The sequence below is a fragment of the Rhamphochromis longiceps genome, linkage group LG6 (assembly GCF_057381845.1).
Source record: "Rhamphochromis longiceps isolate RC_006_pf linkage group LG6, R_longiceps_female_GT1.1, whole genome shotgun sequence".
NCBI classification, from domain to species: Eukaryota; Metazoa; Chordata; class Actinopteri; order Cichliformes; family Cichlidae; genus Rhamphochromis; species Rhamphochromis longiceps.
Window position 1 is genome coordinate 41,260,242 of NC_140562.1, and position 19,933 is coordinate 41,280,174.

Here is a 19,933-nt window from a genome sequence, read left to right on the forward strand (position 1 = left end):
GAATAAGGATTTGACCATCTGCTGAATATCTATGTGCTTGTATTTCATGGCATTCTGTGTTTCTGTGTGCAAAAATATTTTTTGAACTCAAACATGCTTGTGAGAACTCAAAACTGTAATGCACTTAGTTCAAAAATCTAGCAATAAAGAATCAGCAAAGACAACATGTGTGTTTCATGTAATTATTCAAAAAATAATGTGTTACTGTTTATTAGGTTTCTGTAATGCATCAAGAGGTTATCACAAGCTACAGTTGCCCCATGTGCTTGAGGTGTGAGGGGAAACAAAACTAGTGCACATTGTTTCTGTGGGTGTGAGAGCAGTTAAAAATAAAATCTGTGAAAAGAGCACAATGAAGTCTCCACTTCTACATCAGTACTTTAGCATACTTCAGATGACAGAAGCTATTGATCTGAGCTGGCTGTCAACTGTCAGGGTAAGACGACAGAATTATTTCTTGTTTAAAGAAATTTCTTGACTTGAGCATTTGTTGTACGTTTCTGGTTGATTTCTGGTCTCACTGCTGTTCATGTGTGAAAACTACTTTTCTGTATTAGAAAAAATGAAATATTCAAACTTATACATATAAAAAAAGTCATTTATTCTCCTCTCATTGTTAAATGATTCCATTCAGATGGCAAAGCTGTGGCACGTCCTGCTCCTGTGTTGGGCATGGAGTCCCTTGTGCCTTCCATCCAGTGTGAGCTTCATTGGTACACCACAGGAGTGTGAAAAGGCTCACTTTGTCCCTGGTTACAACTTGGGTGGTGAAGGCTTTGACATTGTGACGATGGAGAGAAAAGGTGCCTATGTGATCGACACTGAAACATGGAAGATTGGAAATGGTAGCTGTAGGATGTACCGTAACCGTTACATGAATGGCGAGAAACAGAAGGTCCCTGTTGCTGTGGTGGACTGGAGAACCCTGCCCAAGTGCAGTTTGAAGGTCTCCAGTGTGGTCTATGATTCTGTTGAAACTCTTGTCAATGACTCGACATCATCTGTATCCAACAACTGGAAAATTGGCCTTGACATCCCGGTAGATCCTTCAGTAACAGTTGGGGTTGGCTTTGGAGGTTCTCACTCAAGAGATTCCACCTTTGCCATGAAAAAGTCAAAACAAGACCGCTACACCTTCTTACACCATTCGATCAACTGTAAATTCTATAGGTGAGTATGTCAGGGGATATTTGTCTTCTTTTTTTAAAATTTACTGAGACTTTTTATTTTATTTTATTTTACAGCAGTGGTGTCAAACAATTCGTAATTATATGCCCAGTGATGGGGAGTAACGGAATACATGTACCGCCGTTACATATTTAAAATACAAAATATGAGTAACTGTATTCCGTTCCAGTTACCGTTTAAAAGGTGGTATTCAGAATACAGTTACTTTGTTGAATTAAATGGAGTACACGGTGGTCTTTTCCTGTTTCATGTGTTAGACTGTTCCCTATTTTTGGTAATTCCACGCTGGTGGAAACCCAAACAAAACACGCATTAAGAGGCTCTATTGCTTGTGTGTTGAATCAGGCCCCCCCCCCCCATCATCTTTAAGTGACTGAGACAGGACTCATCACCACATTCTCATATCATCCTGACCCTTCTGGCCTCGCTAAAGCACAAGACACTTTAACGCCCTTCCCACGCAATGTACACAAGCTGTAAATTTCCACATTGTTTTATTTTATTTTATTTCTATTTATATAATTTGCATAACTCACCCATTTGCTGCACATAATGTCATCTTTGTATATACTCATTCACTGTATATAAAGTTCTGTCTGTCCCTCTCTCTTTTTTTCTTTGCACGGTCGAGGAGCGTATCACATCACATTTCCCTGCGTGTTATACCTGTATAACCATGCACGTGACAAATAAAGAATCTTGAATCTTGAAAATCTTGTGTCTCAACCCCGCGCCCCATGTCACCCCTACTTGCAGCCCGCATAATGTCGTGAAGACATATTTTTAAAAATCATTATTCAAAAAAGTATTTAATATGAAGGCAATAGGCAGAGTGTTACAGGCATAGCCCTAAAGAATGTAGCCTTATGGGCAGTGTAGTCCGCGCTGCAGGGAGAATGGACTGCCATTCCCGTTATGTGTCTGTGAGCGCGAGGGAGAGAGGAAAAAGGAGAGTCAAAAAGTACGAGCTGTGACAAACCAGAAACGGGAGATGGAAGCATGTAAATATAATAATAACCACTGCAGCCAAAAAGAGTGCCCGACGAGCGCAGTTGTAAGTAAGCTATTAAGACTCGACTGTACACTGTGTTCGTCTTTTCCTCCGAAACAATAAGTTCCGTTGAAGCAGCCTTTCAACGCCTCTCTCTGTCTCTCGCTAGCAAAGTTGACCCAGACAAGAAAGTAAAGCTAGTTTTCGGTTACGAGCCTGACACAGAACCCGACGTATTAGTCAGAGGTCCCTTTACTACGGTTCGGAGTCGTGGACCTGTTTTATATACGCGCGGAATAGTTTTCTATACGAGCTGCAAAAAGTGCAGCCTTACCTAATGTCCCCCCTACTGTTACTCATTTATATTAAGATTTAAAAATCTAGTTGGTATTGATATGGCGAGTAACCTGCAGTAATAGTAATAAATCACACAGCAATAGTACATTCATGTAGTTGTAAAAAGCATGATAATATATTAAGTAATCCAAAGTATTCAGAATATGTTACTCTCATTGAGTAAGGTAAAGGAATATGTTACAAAATATACTTTGGGGCATGTATTCTGTGGAATACATTTTAAAGGTGACCTTCCCAGTACTGTATATGCCATGTATAACCCAATTGCACTTTATGTGGCGTGGAGCAGCCAAACCATCGCATAAAAAACTATTAAAAACATTGTCAAATGTAAAGAAATGATATACTGAAAATTTTTATATTCATTGTATCATACTTTTACTAATCAGATCATTAAGTCTGAGTTTTTCCTGTTTCTGTCTGTAGCTTAATTATTGTTCCTCAGTATTGCTGGCCATGGTTAAAATGCATTTTTCAGTAAGACGATGTAAAACTGATGATGTACCTCTAGTTAAGACTGAGTAAAGATGCAATCATTTCATAATGATTTTTTTTTTTTTTTAAAAATGCTTCCTGGTGCAAAACACTGGATCAGATTCACTTGTGGGTCATATGTTTGACACACCTGTTTCTCAACAGTTTGAGGCAGTTTCCTTAGTATTGTGATTCTGTTTTGAATTAATAGAAAGAAAAATCTAAAGTGATTCAAATAAAATGGTTCAGACATTAATGCATTTATATGCTTTTCTGTTCCACAGCTACAGACTGGCAACAAGTCCTCCTTTGAGTCAGGAATTCAAGCCGGCAGTTGACTCCATTCCCCCTTATTCCTCTAAAACTGCGCCATTATATCACAATCTGATTGACACTTATGGAACACATTACATCACACAAGTGTCTCTTGGAGGTGAAATTAAAGCAACCACTGCTGTCAAGACCTGCATGGCTACAATGAATGGACTAACAGATACTGATGTTAGTGACTGTTTGTCAGTTGAAGCTTCAGCTACTTTTGCAAATTCTGCCCGTATTAAAGCAGAGTATGAACACTGTCAGAGAAAGAAAAACAAGTTGGGGTCTAATCAAAGTTTCAGCAGTTCATTTAATGAGCGGCACACAGAAGCCATTGGTGGAGATATTGATGGAGGTGATATCCTCTTTGCAGGCCAATCTGACCCCTCGGCCTATAAAAACTGGCTCATTTCTCTTAAAAGTGTCCCTGATGTGGTCCAATACAACTTAAAACCCCTACACACCATACTGCCATTAAATCATCCTGCCAGGGCAGGACTGAAGCAACAAGTGGAGCAGTACATTAAGAAAAATGCAGTGCTGAAGAAATGTTCAGAAACCTGTAAGATTGGGCACCGATCAAACGCAAGAGATCCTTGTGCTTGTGTCTGCAACAGTAACCAGAACATCAAGTCAAACTGCTGTCCTGCTGGGAAAGGTCTGGCAACCTTAAAGGTGTTCAAACTTTATGCAAAGGGTCTGTATGGTGATGACTGGAGTCAAACAGATGGTTCAGTGGAGGTGACATATGGTGATCAGAAAAAGCGCACTGATATTATAAGTAATGATGACAACCCTAGATGGAGAGAAACATTTGAGTTTGGAACCATCACCATCAACATGAAAAACAAACTTAAATTTGCTGTGTATGATGAGGACACTTACTGGAACAGTGATCTGTTAGGCGAGTGTTCATTTGATCTGCGAGCAGGGAAGGTGAGCGACAGCTGCATGCTGAATCATGGGACCTTCTTCTTTTCCTACATCGTAGAGTGTGCACCAAGTCTTAGTGGGAACCAGTGTCAGGAGTATATCCCCTCGGCCATGAGTCCGTCTTTGGCTGAGGTTTTCCACACCAGAAATGGGGTTCTTCTTGGAAAGATTGGGAATAAGTATGAGGAGTCAGTAAATGTGTGAGTTCAATGCTAAATGTCACTGATGAGAGATGAGTCAATAAGAGAATAAGGATTTGACCATCTGCTGAATATCTATGTGCTTGTACTTCATGGCATTCTGTCTTTGACTTTTATATGCAAAAATATTTCAGCCATGCTTGTGGGCAATGTAAGCCACTCTCTATGCTTCTTTTCCATAGTCGTTCAAAAATCTAGCAATAAAGCATCAGCAAAGACAATGCGTGTGTTTCATTTGAGTAATTAAAACAATTGCCATGGTCTAAGGTGTTTTTGGCTGCCTGTTTTTGTGTTTATGGACTTTTGGACCGTCATTTTTTGTTATTGTGTAGTTCCTGGTTTCTTTGTCTTGAGCTTTGCTTCCTAATTTAATCTTTTATATTTCTAGTTCCTAATTAGTTGTTCATTTAGTCTTTTACCTTTTGTGCTCTGTCTTCGTCACTGGCCTCCTGGTTGCCTTCCAGATCCCCATTGCCTGCACCGCCAGCATGAGGTCGTCCTGCAGAGCTCCTTCGTCTGCATGGCTGTCCACACTGTTGGCTCCGTCTCCTTTGGCCACTAATAAAGGAACTAATAAAGGTTAATAAGAGAGGACTATAAACTACTGGCATACATGAAACAACTATCTGAAGTAATCATTTATTAAAAATGTACAAAATTTCATAGTAATATTTAAATTAAATTTACATTATAAGAATTATGTGTTGAGGAGTAAGGGAATTCCAATATACATGGACTGGTTCTTATATAATGCTTTACTACTCTTCTGAGCACTCAAAGTGCTTCACACAACTTGTGCATTCACCCAGTTGCACAATTTTCTTAGTGCTTTCTAACTAACATTCACACTCCAGATGGATGCATCAGAGAGCAATTTGGGGTTAGTATCTTAACCAAGACTAGGGGAAGCCAGGAATTGAACCACCAACCTTCTGATCAGTAGATGACCTGCTCTATTGCCCGAGCTACACCGTATATAACAAAGACATCCAAACAACCTCCCTGAGCGAGATCGTTTTCACATAAAAATAAAACTAATGGACTTACATACTTTTTATTGCAAGTTTATATTGGTAACTGTTTATTCAGTTTCTGTAATGCATCAACAGGTTATCACAAATTACAGTGGCTCTATGTGTTTTATGTGTGAGGGGAAATTAACTAGTGCACATTGTTTCTGTGGGTGTTAGAGCAGTTAAAAATACAATCTGTGAAAAGAGCCCAAGGAAGTCTCCACTTCTACATCAGTACTAGAGCATACTTCAGACGATGGCAGGTACTGATCTGAGCTGGCTGTCAGGGTAAGACGACAGAGTTATTTCTTGTTTAAAGACATTCCTTGACTTGAGCATTTTTTGTATATTAATAGTCTCACATGTATTTTCAGTAAGTAATGCCTGAAAAGGTTTAGGGCTGCAGTGTGAGATGTGTAAGAATGTTTAACTTTCATTTTTTTTATCCATGTCATTTCATATCTTCTCATTGCCATACAGATGGCAAAGCTGTGGCAGCTCCTGCTTCTGTGCAGGGCTGTCTGGTTAGAATGTAAACTGCATCTGTAATGTTCATATCATTTCATATCTATTCAAGTTTCAGACATTGTATTTTATATCCAGACTATGACTTTCACGTACTGCAAATTTGTAACTGTGTAGCTCATATAAGTTACAACTGTCCACTTCATTTGTGTCTTGCAGAGTACGGTATATAAACTCAGGACATGGCTGATCAATACAAGCATCATTCCATACTTTCTGTGTTGGAGTTTACTGCAGACTAACCATACAGTTTAAGTTTGTATTGATATTTTGTATCTTTGTCTGTGTGAACTTATTCTCTATGTCAGAGTACAGTATCCTACCATTTGCACTATGTGTAAACCTGGAGCTTTATAATTTGTCTCTTTGCATACATTTGCACTACTCTGCCTGGTTTGCACTCAATGTCATTTACCCTTATATTGTATATTGTATAGCTTTCTTGTTATATGTAAAATTGTATTATATTATTTAATTTTTTTTACTTTAAAATATTTTACTTGCATTTTTAATCACTCTTATATTTAAATGTTCATTTTCTATTTTATCTAGGGATTGAGAGTAACGAAGTTTCTATTCTCTGTATGTCCTGTACATGTGGCAGAATTGACAATAAAGTTGACTTTGACTTTGACTTTGATTTACATGGCTGAGATGATAATGTGTTTGTCAGTAAGAAGGATGTTAAGCTGATGATGAGATTCACTCATGATGTGATCTTATGACTTGCAAGATCATTCTTCCTGGTTTCAAAACAATGAGAAGCAGAAATTGTTGCCCTCCTTCTCTGAAACTGTCCACTTTAAAAAGCAAGCAGTTGGCCTGTGGGTCAAATGTTTAAAACTTATTTTGGAAATGTGAAATAAATCCATTCATAGGTGAACCAGTTGTGTTTGTGAGGTTTTAATTAGCCTTTGTGAAGGGGCCAAACAATAATACAGAGTACAACAGCAGTCTGCATGGCTTTTTACAAAGGTAAATAACAATCATAAAATCATTTAGAAACACAATTTATCTACATGGTCACAGAATACAGTCAGAACATTCAGTGCAAAATGTAACTTATACATTTAAGTATATTTTGTGTTAAAGGGCTTCTGTGGCCTTTGTTGCTCAGCTTTAACAATATGAGTCCTTCCCATCAACTCAGTAGCACCACACTGTTATCTGTGTAGGCTAAACCTATTTGATGCAGAGGGCCTCACAATATGCGATTTTCACTGCACATCAAAACATTAGTAGTTGAAAGGTGAACTTACTGTAACACCAACAGAAAAAAGTAAATGAAAAATAATAACGATAAAAAAAATGTTCCAAAAGCTATGTACATGTTAAACTAAGATTTATTTAAAAATATATATATTATATTTTAAAAATTGCGAGTGAATGCTCATTTTCCCACTATGTTCATCTTGTAGGAAAGTTATCCAAATGACATAACACACATCTGAGAACATCCAGCAAACCAATCTCTGGTTATCTGAATATTTTATGTTATATTATATAGTAGAGAAACAGGGAAACGTTTCATGACTTGCTGCAACCAGAGACATGTTTAATGGTGGAGACACGGAGAGGTCCATCAGTTTATTCCTGCTTGTTATATTATGGTTAACGTGACTCTCAGCCCGTTACAGACAGTCGGCTGCTGAGTTTACCCTGGTTTAGATTTTAGTGGTAGTAAAATCTAAACTAGTTTACGTGTAAATACACGTATCATGTCAGGGGCTAAATAAAAAAAGAGAAGAAGACAAAAAAGTGTGTGATAGATAATCAGAGCATCTTAACGCAGTTAGGTTGCTATTTTAGCGCAGTCCTACGAACAAAGTACAGAAGACTATTTATATAACAGTTTAAAACATGATGAAAATCTAATTTAAAAGCCTCTTGTCAGACCTCCCGCAAAGTACAGACAGGAAACCTTGGTTGTACTTCACACTTACGTGAGGCGATGATTAATAATTATTTTTAAAAGATGAGACTTAGATCAGATGTTTCCTGTCTATATATTTTGGCTGAATGCTTTTTCACTAATCACTGTTAAAGAACTTGAGTTTTGATTGTGCCCCACTCTTGTTGCAGATTGTTGCAGACCTAACCCTAGCTAATAATTATATAAATATGCAGTCACATGCATGCAGCCTTCAGAGCTGGGGATGAGGTGAGCCTAAGAACAGCAAGGGCAAAACTGTCACGTGGCATCATAGAGGCAAAATGGCAGTACTCCAGGAGGATTTCTCAAAGCTTCAGTGACAGCAGAGACACTCGGAGGCTGTGGCAAGGGATATAGACCATCAAAGGTTACAAGCCCACTTGGCTACAAGCAGACTGTGGACAGAAGACGCCACCCCCCCTAACGATCGAGTGGTGACACTTTCCCATGAAACTGTGTTCCTTGCCAGGATCAATACACACAAAGCCCCAGTACCTGACAACATCCCGGGACGAGCACTGAGGGACTGTGCTGCGGAACTCACAGATATCTTCACAGACATCTTTAATACGTCACTGAGTCAGGCTGTCGTTCCCACGTTCCTCAAAGTCTCCACCATCACTCCTGTAGCAAAGAAGTTATCTCCCTCCTGCTTTAATGACGGCCATCCGGTCACACTCACCTCCATCATTATGAAGTGCTTTGAAAGGTTAGTCATGCTTCAAATAAAGACATCTCTTCCCCCCAACCATTTCGCATACCTGTCAAATCACTCAACCGATGATGCAATTTCAACTGCCCTTCACTCAGCCCTCACACATCTGGACACTAGAGACTCATACCTTAGAATGCTGTTCATAGACTTCAGTTCAGCATTCAACACCATCATTTCCCAGCAACTCATTCACAAACTGGATCTGCTGGGGATCAGTACCTCGCTGTGTAACTGGCTGCTGGATTTCCTGACAGAAAGACACCTCCAGCACAAGAACACTGAATACAGGGGCTCCCGAAGGATGTGTGTTTAGCCCCCTGCTCTTCACTCTCCTGACCCATGACTGCACACCATCACACAGCTCCAACCTTTTCATCAGGTTTGCAGATGACACAACTGTGGTAAGTCACATCAGCAACAACGATGAGACCTGCTACAGGAGTGAAGTTAACCATCTGGCAGCAACAACAACCTGTCCCTGAATGTGGAGAAGACTAAGGAGATCCTCATAGACTTCAGGAGAACTCACACCCTGCACACCCCACTAACCATCAATGGTGCTGCTGTGGAGAGGATAAGCAGCACCACGTTCCTGAAGTCCTCCTCTTGCTGTTTAGATGTCCTGCCAACAAGTTTTTTCAAAAAGTCTCAAAGACTTTGGAGTCAGACCTGTTACAAATCGTCAACCTTTCTTTAATGTCAGGTGTGTTTCCAGAACCACTAAAACCTGCTGTAATTAAACCTATACTGAAAAAGGACAATCTTGACAGCTAACAGGCCGATCTCAAACCTCCCATTTCTAAGTAAGATAATTGAAAAAGCAGTTTCTCAACAGCTCAATTACTTCTTAAAACAGAATAATTGCTACGATGCCTTCCAGTCAGGTTTTAGACAGAATCACAGCACTGAAACTGCTCTGACCAAAGTGTTTAATGACATATGTCTGAATACAGACAGTGGAAAAATGTCAGTCTTAGTTTTACTGGATCTCAGTGCAGCATTTGATACAGTTGACCACAACATATTACTCAAACGACTGGAGAACTGGACAGGTCTTTCAGGAACTGTACTAAACTGGTTCAAAACATACTTAGAAAACAGGAAATACTTTGTATCAATAGGTAACTTCACATCTGAGCAGACAAGTATCACATGTGGAGTTCCCCAAGGTTCCATCTTGGAACCTCTTCTGTTTAACATTTACATGCTCCCACTGGCACAGATTATAAAGAACAACAAAATAAACTATCACAGCTATGCAGATGACACACAAATATAAATCACAATGTCACCAGGAGACCAAGGCCCTGTACAGGCTCTTGGTAAATGCACTGAGGAAATTAATGACTGGTTGTGCCACAATCGTCTCCAGCTAAACAAAAAAACCAAATAAATAAAAGGAAGTAATAGTCTTTGGCGCCAAAGAAAAACGATTACAGGTCACTAGAAAACTTCAATCTATACACCTAAAAACCACCAACCAGCGAGAAATTTGGGTGTAGTGATGGATGCAGACGTAAACTTAGAAAAACACATTAGGACAATAACAAAATCATCTTACTATCACCTCAAGAATATTTCAAGGGTAAAAGATCTGATGTCTCAACAGGACCTGGAAAAACTAGTCCATGCATTCATCTTTAGTAGGCTTGATTACTGTAACAGCATCTTTACAGGTCTACCTAAAAAATCAGTCAGACAACTACAGCTCATTCAGAACTCTGCTGCTCGAGTCCTCACTAAGACCAAAAAAGTGGACCACATCAGTCCAGCTCTGAGGTCTTTACACTGGCTGCCTGTCCGTCAGAGGATAGACTTTAAAGTTCTGATGCTGGTCTATAAAGCTCTGAATGGTTTAGGACCAAAATACATCAGTGACCTCCTGACCCAGTATGAACCTTCCAGATCCCTCAGGTCATCTGGATCCGGTCTTTTATCAGTTCCCAGAGTCAGAACCAGACACGGAGAAGCTGCATTCAGCTTTTATGCTCCTTATATCTGGAACAAACTCCCAGAAAGCCTCAGATCAGCTGAAATACTCAGTTTATTTAAATGCAGGTTGAAGACTCACCTGTTCTGCATTTGAATAAAGCACCAAATCCACACTGTTTTACTTTTAAGCTTAAAATTTAAAACGTACTCTTTTTTTTTTAATCATGCTTTTTATTTGTTTCTGTTTTTTAATGTCTCTGTAAAGCACTTTGAATCACCTTGCTGTTGAATTGTGCTATATAAATAAACTTGCCTTGCCTTACCTGGGTGCACACATCTCAGAAGATCTCTCCTGGTCAAAAAATACTGCATCACTGGTCAGTAAAGTTCAACAGCAACTCTACTTCCTCCGCAAACTGAGGAGAGCAAGAGCCTCAACCCCTACAACCTTCTACAGAGGCACCATTGAGAGCATCCTAACCAGCTGCATCACTGTGTGGTATGGCTCCTGCACTGGGTCCTGCTGAAAAAAAGTTACAACGGGTAGTGAGAGCAGCGGAGAGGATCCCTCCCTCCAGGACATCTACTGCACCCGCCTCATCTGGAAATCACAGGTGACTTCACTCATATGTCCAATAGCTTTTTCAGTTTGCTGATATTAGGAAGGAGACTGAAGAGCCTCCGGGCCAAAACAAGTAGACTGAAAGACAGCTTCCTCCATCAGTCAGGATGCTGAATTCACTCCCCTGCTCTCACCCTCATGATCTCCAGACCTGCATTCACTTATTTCCTCTGAACCCCCCCCCATCCCCCCAAACATTCGACTCTGACCCACCACCATTGCCCCTTCACTGACTGGCCCACTCCCACTGCACATGCACTTGCCCACATTTACTATGATTGCTTTGGACACTACTGCTTAAATAATTAAGTATTGTATTGTACATAAGACTTTTATTTTATTTTATTTTTTTACTTTTTTATCTTTATATTTTTAGTGTACACTCAGGGCCATGGGAGCATTGCTATTTCAAATTCCTGTGTATGACTGTACATATGGTCTTTGACAATAAAGCTGACTTTGACTTTTGACCCTGACTATATGTGTGTGTGGGCATATACATGATAAAAATTTTTCAAGGCTCCAACGTGAGCTAGAATTCTTTCAAAATGATGTGAAGGACCATTAAGCCATATATGAAACAATTACTGCAAGAATTTGCTGCTAAATGTGGTTTTACAAGGGGTGTACATATTTCTTTCCACAGAATTTTGTACACTTCTCAGAACATTTTCTTTCTCAAATGACTGTATGTATATTTTTACTTCGCTTACTATTATGTATTAACAAGCCATAAAAAGACAGCTTCCCCATGTGTGAAATAGGTGTGAAAGAAGTAAAACACATCATTGCTGGATTGTGGGTGTTAAAATCGTGAGGTATAAAAGAGCGTGGTGCATCTAAAACTTCACTCTTTCATCTTCACTACCCTCTAGGTAAGATAATAGAAGGTACTGACCAAAGCTTTCTGACAGCTGTCAAGGTAAGACCAACAAGTCCTTTGTTCCATATGATTGTCTTTTTGTCCTTTGGTTAATACTTTAGTGTAGTGGCTCTGAAAAAAGTGGTCATGCTCCCGTGGAGGTGCATGAAATCACTGCATGACCAGTAGAAACTAGATAAGATGGTTAATGTAACAAAACTATGCAAAACAAGAGTTATTTCAAAATTCAACTGCTTACAGTTTATTTTGTAATCGTGAAATATTATATATTCTTAGTTGTTTAAAAGTAGAGTAACATGTTTAGCCAAATATTCTAACTAAATTGCTGGCTGCCTGAGTGGTGTCCAAAAATATGATGTGGGCTTTAAAGATAAATGCAAAACATTTTACGTTTTGTTATTAGATTCCCCCACCTGAGCTGTATTTGTACTGACATTAGATTACACACAGGTGCACTCTATTTAGTCATTAACACTCATCAGGCAATGTCTATGGGCAACTGACTGCACTCAGACTAAAGGGGGCTGAATAATTACGCACACCCCACTTTTCAGTTATTTATTTGTAAAAACTGTTTGGAATCATGTATGATTTTCGTTCCACTTCTCACGTGTACACCACTCTGTGTTGGTCTTTCACCTGGAATTCCAATAAAATTGATTCATGTTTGTGGCTGTAATGTGACAAAATGTGAAAAAGTTCAAGGGGGCCGAATACTTTTGCAAGCCACTGTATATGTTGACAGCTTGCTAGCTATAAATTCACCAAAGTGTTACCTGCACATACTTCATCAGAAATGATAAGAACTTTGGGTGAGGTATATTGGATATTTTGGGTATTAAGTTTACACTGGGGTGCAACACGGTGACATGGTGGTTAACACCGTTGCTTCACAGCAATAAGGTCCCGAGTTGAATTCCACCATCAGTCCAGGGTCTTTCTGTGTGGTGTTTGCATGTTCTGCCCATGTTTGCGTAGGTTCTTTCTGGGTACTTCCTCCTACAGTCCAAACACATGCAGCTAGTGGGGATAAGTTAATTGGTAACTCTAAATGGTGCATAGGTTTTAATATGAGTGCGAATGGTTGTCTGTGTCTGTGTGTTAGCCCTGTGACAGACTGGTGACCTGTCCAGGGTGTACCCTGCCTCTCGCCCTAAGAAAGCTGGAATGGAATTTTGCACTGTTTAACTTCCCTTTTGTTCATGTAATTTAATCTCCTCTCATTGTTAAATGGTTCCATTCAGATGGCAAAGCTGTGGCACGTCCTGCTCCTGTGTTGGGCATGGAGTCCCTTGTGCCTTCCTTCCAGTGTGAGCTTCATTGGTACACCACAGGAGTGTGAAAAGGCTCACTTTGTCCCTGGTTACAACTTGGGTGGTGAAGGCTTTGACATTGTGACGATGGAGAGAAAAGGTGCCTATGTGATCGACACTGAAACATGGAAGATTGGAAATGGTAGCTGTAGGATGTACTGTAACCGTTACATGAATGGAGAGAAGCAGAAGGTCCCTGTTGGTGTGGTGGACTGGAGAACCCTGCCCAAGTGCAGTTTGAAGGTCTCCAGTGTGGTCTATGATTCTGTTGAAACTCTTGTCAGTGACTCGACATCATCTGTATCCAACAACTGGACAATTGGCCTTGACATCCCGGTAGATCCTTCAGCAAAGGTTGGGGTTGGCTTTGGAGGTTCTCACTCAAGAGATTCCACCTTTGCTATGAAAAAGTCAAAACAAGACCGCTACACCTTCTTACACCATTCGATCAACTGTCATTACTATGGGTGAGTATGTCAGTGGATATTTTTCTTATTTGAGTAATTTGCTGATAATTTTTAATTTATTTATTTTTTAATGTATTTATTTATTTTTTAGTTTAGCATCAAGCGTGATTCAAAATCAAATGGTTTCTGTGTCACTGAAGTATTTATTGCATTTACTGCATTGATGTTAAACACTTTTCCCCCCATAGGGTCACCCAGAACACATACATACAGATCTGGAGTGTACTGGAATATCATATCATTTTATAAGCTGTGTATTAACATTTTGTACGATGTGAAAAGAGTGCGTTTAAAAAATTGATTTTCCCGATTCAAGATTTTAGTTTAAATAATGCAATATCGATTTATTAAATCCTGAATTTTGCCAGAGACGCAAGTATCTCAGGTTAAGGCTCACAACACTATTTCAGCAACCACCAAACAGCTAAAACAGCAAATGAGAACAGGTAAACGGATTCCCCCAAAAATTTAAACACAAAGCGCAGCTCATTCACATATGCAGACATGCCTTTGGGTGCTGAAAGTCAACATCGCACAGACTCTGAAGCTGCAGTTGGGAGTTTGCCTTGTAATCGGAAGGTTGCCGGTTCGAGCCCTGGCTTGGACAATGTAGCTTGCCATCACCTGTATGTGTGTATGTACATGAGCTTTGGGTCCTTAGGGACTAGTAAAGCGCTATACAAATACTGGCCATCTTCACAATTAAGTTAAACTTATCTATATGCTTTTCTGTTCCACAGCTACAGACTGGCAACAAGTCCTCCTTTGAGTCAGGAATTCAAGCCGGCAGTTGACTCCATTCCCCCTTATTCCTCTAAAACTGCGCCATTATATCACAATCTGATTGACACTTATGGAACACATTACATCACACAAGTGTCTCTTGGAGGTGAAATTAAAGCAACCACTGCTGTCAGGACCTGCATGGCTACAATGAATGGACTAACAGATACTGATGTTAGTGACTGTTTGTCAGTTGAAGCTTCAGCTTCTTTTGCAAATTCTGCCAGTATTAATGCCACAATTGACCACTGTCAGAGAAAGAAAAACAAGTTGGGGTCTAATCAAACTTTCAGCAGTTCATTTAATGAGCGGCGCACAGAGGTCATTGGTGGAGATATTGATGGAGGTGATATCCTCTTTGTAGGTCAATCTGACCCCTCGGTCTATAAAAACTGGCTCATTTCTCTTAAAAGTATCCCTGATGTGGTCCAATACAACTTAAAACCCCTACACACCATACTGCCATTAAATCATCCTGCCAGGGCGGGACTGAAGCAACAAGTGGAGCAGTACATTAAGAAAAATGCAGTGCTGAAGAAATGTTCAGAAACCTGTAAGATTGGGCACCGATCAAACGCAAGAGATCCTTGTGCTTGTGTCTGCAACAGTAACCAGAACATCAAGTCAAACTGCTGTCCTGCTGGGAAAGGTCTGGCAACCTTAAAGGTGTTCAAACTTTATGCAAAGGGTCTGTATGGTGACAAGTGGACTGAGACAGATGGTTCTGTGAAGGTGACATATGGTGATCAGAAAAAGCGCACTGATATTATAAGTAATGATGACAACCCTAGATGGAGAGAAACATTTGAGTTTGGAACCATCACCATCAACATGAAAAACAAACTTAAATTTGCTGTGTATGATGAGGACACTTACTGGAACAGTGATCTGTTAGGCGAGTGTTCATTTGATCTGCGAGCAGGGAAGGTGAGCGACAGCTACATGCTGAATCATGGGACCTTCTTCTTTTCCTACATCGTAGAGTGTGCACCAAGTCTTAGTGGGAACCAGTGTCAGGAGTATATCCCCTCGGCCATGAGTCCGTCTTTGGCTGAGGTTTTTCATACCAGAAATGGGGTTCTTCTTGGAAAGATGTGGAATAAGTATGAGAAGCCAGCCAATGAGAGACTTTAAAGCCACATGTTGTTGTTAGGAAAGAAGCCGGTATGGATTTGACGACATGCTGAATATCTATGTGCTTGTACTTCATGGCATTCTGTCTTTAACTTTTATGTGAAAAAATATTTTTTTGAACTCAGAACTGTAATGCACTTCCTATGCTTCTTTTTCCATATTGTTTCAACTATCTAGCAATAAAATAAAATGTCTGTCTCCACGTTGGTTGAGTGTGGAGTGAGTGCATATGAGAGCATGAGGGTGGGAATGGATGTTTGTGTCTGTGTGTGCCTGTATGTCTGTGTCTATATGTCAGGTTGGGTATCAGACGCCACCTCTCTGGGGACACCTCAGGCCCTCCAAGGTTTGGAGGCCTATCTCCACCCACCACCACTTCCCCTGCCGGTGGCGGACTCCCTCAGGTGTCGGTGTGTTGGTGGTTCTTGTGTCTGGGGGTGGGCGTCCGGGTGCACACCGGCTCACTCCTTGGCGGCCGCTTGTCGGGGCCTGGGGCCTGGGGCTCGCTCGGGCCCCTTTGGAGGTGGGGTGCCCCCGGCCTCTCGGCCTAGGGCTCGGTCACTCAGGCGCAGCTGGGGGCCGGCGGAGCTCACGGGCGCGTCACTGCAACTCCCCCTGACTTCTGCTCCGCGGCTGCTGGGCGAGCCCTCATCTGGGACTCTCCTCAGCTCTTACTGGGACAGTGGCGCGGCTGCCCCTCTGTTGGTCTTCCATGGTCTCTTGTGTTCTGGGGGCCTCTGGATGTCTGGAGTTTTGATCTCCTCCATACCCGCTTCACACCCTGGAGGACGGGGCTGTGGCCCCCCCACACTCCCTAGCAGATCATTACATGGAGAAACCTTTGGAATGCAAGCATGCTGATCCACACAGGTATGCACACATGGGTATTCACAGACGTGGACTAAAGCTTTCTTGGCTGCTGCCTCAAAGCACACTGTGCGCTGTCTATCTTGCGTGCTGCACAATATCGTTTATTACTTAGTAAATACTGATATCTGTGACTGGCTGGTTTGTTGTGATGGTGCTTTGTTTTCTCTATTATTGTGTTGCTCTTTGTTGTTTGCTGTCTCCTCTGTTTGTTTTTGTTTGTTTGTTTTTTTTTTTTTTCTCCATACAGGTGACCCAGGAGTTTTTTTTTTTTTTTTTTCTCTCTCTTCCCCCCCCCTTCTCACCGTCTCTTCTCCCCTTTGGTTTTCTTTCTTTCTCTCCCCCTCTCTCTCTCATTCATTCCCCCTGTCCTATTTATTAAAAAAAAAAAAAAAAAATGACAAAGGATGAACTGAAGCTCTGCCATCACGTAATGTCGCATACTGCTGTTTCTGATGTCATTTAGAAAAAAAAAAAAAAAAAAAAAAAAAAAAAAAAGCATCAGCAACGACAACGCCTGTGTTTCTTTTAAGTATTCAAAAAAATATTGCGTTATTTTTTTGGTTTTGATATAACACGGCAATGAAGGGTGTTCTATCCATTTTTTGCATAGAGAGTGCAAAAGTGTGTTATCTATATAAAAAGATTAGAATACTGAATTGAATCTAACATTCACCTTAAACACAAGTAAATGTTTCTGCCAGAAGCAGAAACATCCAATTTAGCATCTTATCGAAACAACCCATCATTAACTCTAATACTAGGAGACTCATAGATAACCTCGTGGCCATCAGGAGTTTAAACAGAAACAGTAATGAATCTACAAGGGTTTCACCAGTTTGGAATTATTAAAGTTTCAAAGGAAAGGACTATGAAGTATTTTTTTCTTATACTTTATCTCCTGTTGGGAAATTATTCTCAGCATTTAACCCATTCACTCAGGGAAGCAGTGGGCAGCCACCAATTCAGCACCAGAGGAGATGTGTGTAGGGAGGGTAAATTACTCAGTGGTACCTCAGGTTAGCTGTTCGGTGGATTTGAACCCTCAATCTTCCAATCATGGGGCAAATGCTCTACCTACTGAGCTATTGACATAGATGAAACAAAGACATAAAGTAATCATGTATTAAAAATATACAAAATTTCATAGTGGTATTTAAACTAAATGTACATGATAATTAGAATGATCAAAAATGTGTCACAGAATTAGTGAATTCCAATATAAAGACAAACAAAGACATCAAAACAAGCCCCCTGAATAAGATCCTTTTTACATAAAAATCAAACTAATCGACTTACAAACTTTTTATTGCAAGTTTATATTGGTAACTGTTTGTTCAGTTTCTTCTTTAAAAAAAAAATAAAATCCTGACCTTTGGGTCAGGAATTAAAATGCCGGTAGAGGAGACAATTTTATGTTTGGTCCATTGGGCTTGGACATCTTTTAATTGTCTGGCAAGTAATTTATGGGGTTTATCTCCTAATTCAAAGTTAAGAATATCGTAAAAAGTGACAAAAACATTAGCATCCTGTACACTCTACTTGGGAGGAAAACTTCTTTCTACACAGAAAAATTTAACTGCAAATGTGAGCAAACACATAGCACGCTGCCACGAGAATGTGAAATTCCCCGAGAAACCCCCGGATCCCCCCCCGGGCAAATCTCCGACTGCTCCACTTCTTCTAAACAGGTGAAAATAGATTTAAGAACAACAGGACTTAGTGCCGCCGACTCTTTGATTTTATCTATTTTTTGCTGTGTTTTACTTGCATCTATTTGAAAGAGTGAGTGTAAACATAAAAAAATATTTTATTTTAAATAGGTTTAAATGTTAAATAAATTTCTTCAAGTCAAAGACTATCCATCCATCCATCTTCTTCCGCTAATCTGGGGTCAGGTTGTGGGGACCAGCAGCCTAAGTAGAGAAGCCCAGACCTCCCTCTGCCCAGACACCTCCTCCAGCTTGTACGGGGGAACACCAAGGCATTCCCAGGCAAGCCAAGAGATAAAATCTCTCCAGTGTGTCCTGGGCCTACCCCGGGGCCTCCTCCTGGTGGGACATGCCCAGAACACCTCACCCAGGAGGTGCCCAGGAGGTATCCTATTCCAGCTGAGGAACATGGCCTCCAATTTGGAGGTGCTGATTCTTGTTCCCACCGCTTCATACTCGACTGCACTCGACTTCATCGGGTGAAGCCATCACCCGATGAAGCCAACAGAGGCACATCATCCACGAAAAGCAGAGATGAGATTCTGAGACCACCCAAGTGAAAGCCTTCCGCCACTTGGCTATGCCTAAAAATCCTGTCCATAAAGGAAACCCGAGGGACACGATCGAATGCTGTACACCGTACACTGGTTGGGCAAAACTCCCATGAAACTCAATTATCTTTCAGAGGATAAAGAGCTGATAAAGTTTTGACTCAACAGTTTCAGTATTAACAGAGAAGATAGGGCGTTCCCTTGAGATGACTGTCATGGGCCTTTTTACTTTTAACTCTGAATGCTATTAGCACTTCATTGCAATAATGTATACTATGTATACTTTATTAATCCCCATAGGGAAATTAGTCATCTGCATTTAACCCATTCACTCAGTGAAGCAATGGGCATCCACCAGTCCAGCGCCCGGGGAGCAGTGTGTAGGGACGGTACCTTGCTCGGGGTACCTCAGGGTAGCCGTTCAGTGGATTCGAACCCCTGACCTTCCGATCATAGGGTGACCACTGCCCTGGATGATATACTCTGAATGACTACATACTTACTGCTAAATAGTGTCATATGCAAATCATCAATAGGGATTTGCTGGAGAATCTCATGCTCAAAGCACTGATAGATGTAAATTTGAAAAGTCCTTTTTCTATTATCAAGACTCAAACCAGTGCGGTGTTAACAGTAGAAAAGAAAGCAGACTTCATTCACTTTTATTGCCTACTCAATAAAAATAACAATGATTCTGTACACTTAACAGCAAAAATGTATGCAAAGTGAAGTGAAATAAATTTACAGAGGAAGTGGTACGAACCTTTAAAAGAGTGACACATTTATTTAAATGTGAGCTGTTTTATATAGTGCACAGCTGAAATTCAGTTCAATTTAATTTTATTTATATAGTGCTAAATCATAACAGCTGCCTCAAAGCAAAACACATGCACAACGGCCTTACAGACAAGAACGCATTAGTCTGGAATCAGAATCAGAAAGAATGTCAGGTTACTGAAGGTTGCTTCCTTATCAGGAACTGGTTTCAGTAGTTTTATTGTAGAAGGACATATAGTTAAAAC

The 19,933-nt window shown here is 40.5% G+C and overlaps 2 protein-coding genes and 1 long non-coding RNA gene across 3 annotated transcripts; all 3 read left to right on the forward strand.

Annotated features, from left to right (window-relative positions):
• Nucleotides 1-622: 622 nt before the first annotated feature.
• Nucleotides 623-4,667, forward strand: LOC146668750 (perforin-1-like). The gene is made up of 2 exons (XM_085408750.1): nt 623-1,170; nt 3,295-4,667. The coding sequence occupies exons 1-2, from the start codon at nt 635-637 to the stop codon at nt 4,463-4,465; spliced, it is 1,707 nt and encodes a 568-aa protein (XP_085264876.1). The 5' UTR covers nt 623-634; the 3' UTR covers nt 4,466-4,667.
• An 8,661-nt stretch (nt 4,668-13,328) lies between these two features.
• On the forward strand, nt 13,329-15,781 carry LOC146668751 (perforin-1-like). Its single transcript, XM_085408856.1, has 2 exons — nt 13,329-13,864; nt 14,605-15,781. The coding sequence occupies exons 1-2, from the start codon at nt 13,329-13,331 to the stop codon at nt 15,779-15,781; spliced, it is 1,713 nt and encodes a 570-aa protein (XP_085264982.1).
• Nucleotides 15,782-16,019: 238 nt separating this feature from the next.
• On the forward strand, nt 16,020-17,060 carry LOC146668752 (uncharacterized). Its single transcript, XR_014912005.1, has 2 exons — nt 16,020-16,651; nt 16,899-17,060. It is a non-coding gene; the product is annotated as an uncharacterized LOC146668752 (long non-coding RNA).
• The last annotated feature ends 2,873 nt before the right edge of the window (nt 17,061-19,933 follow it).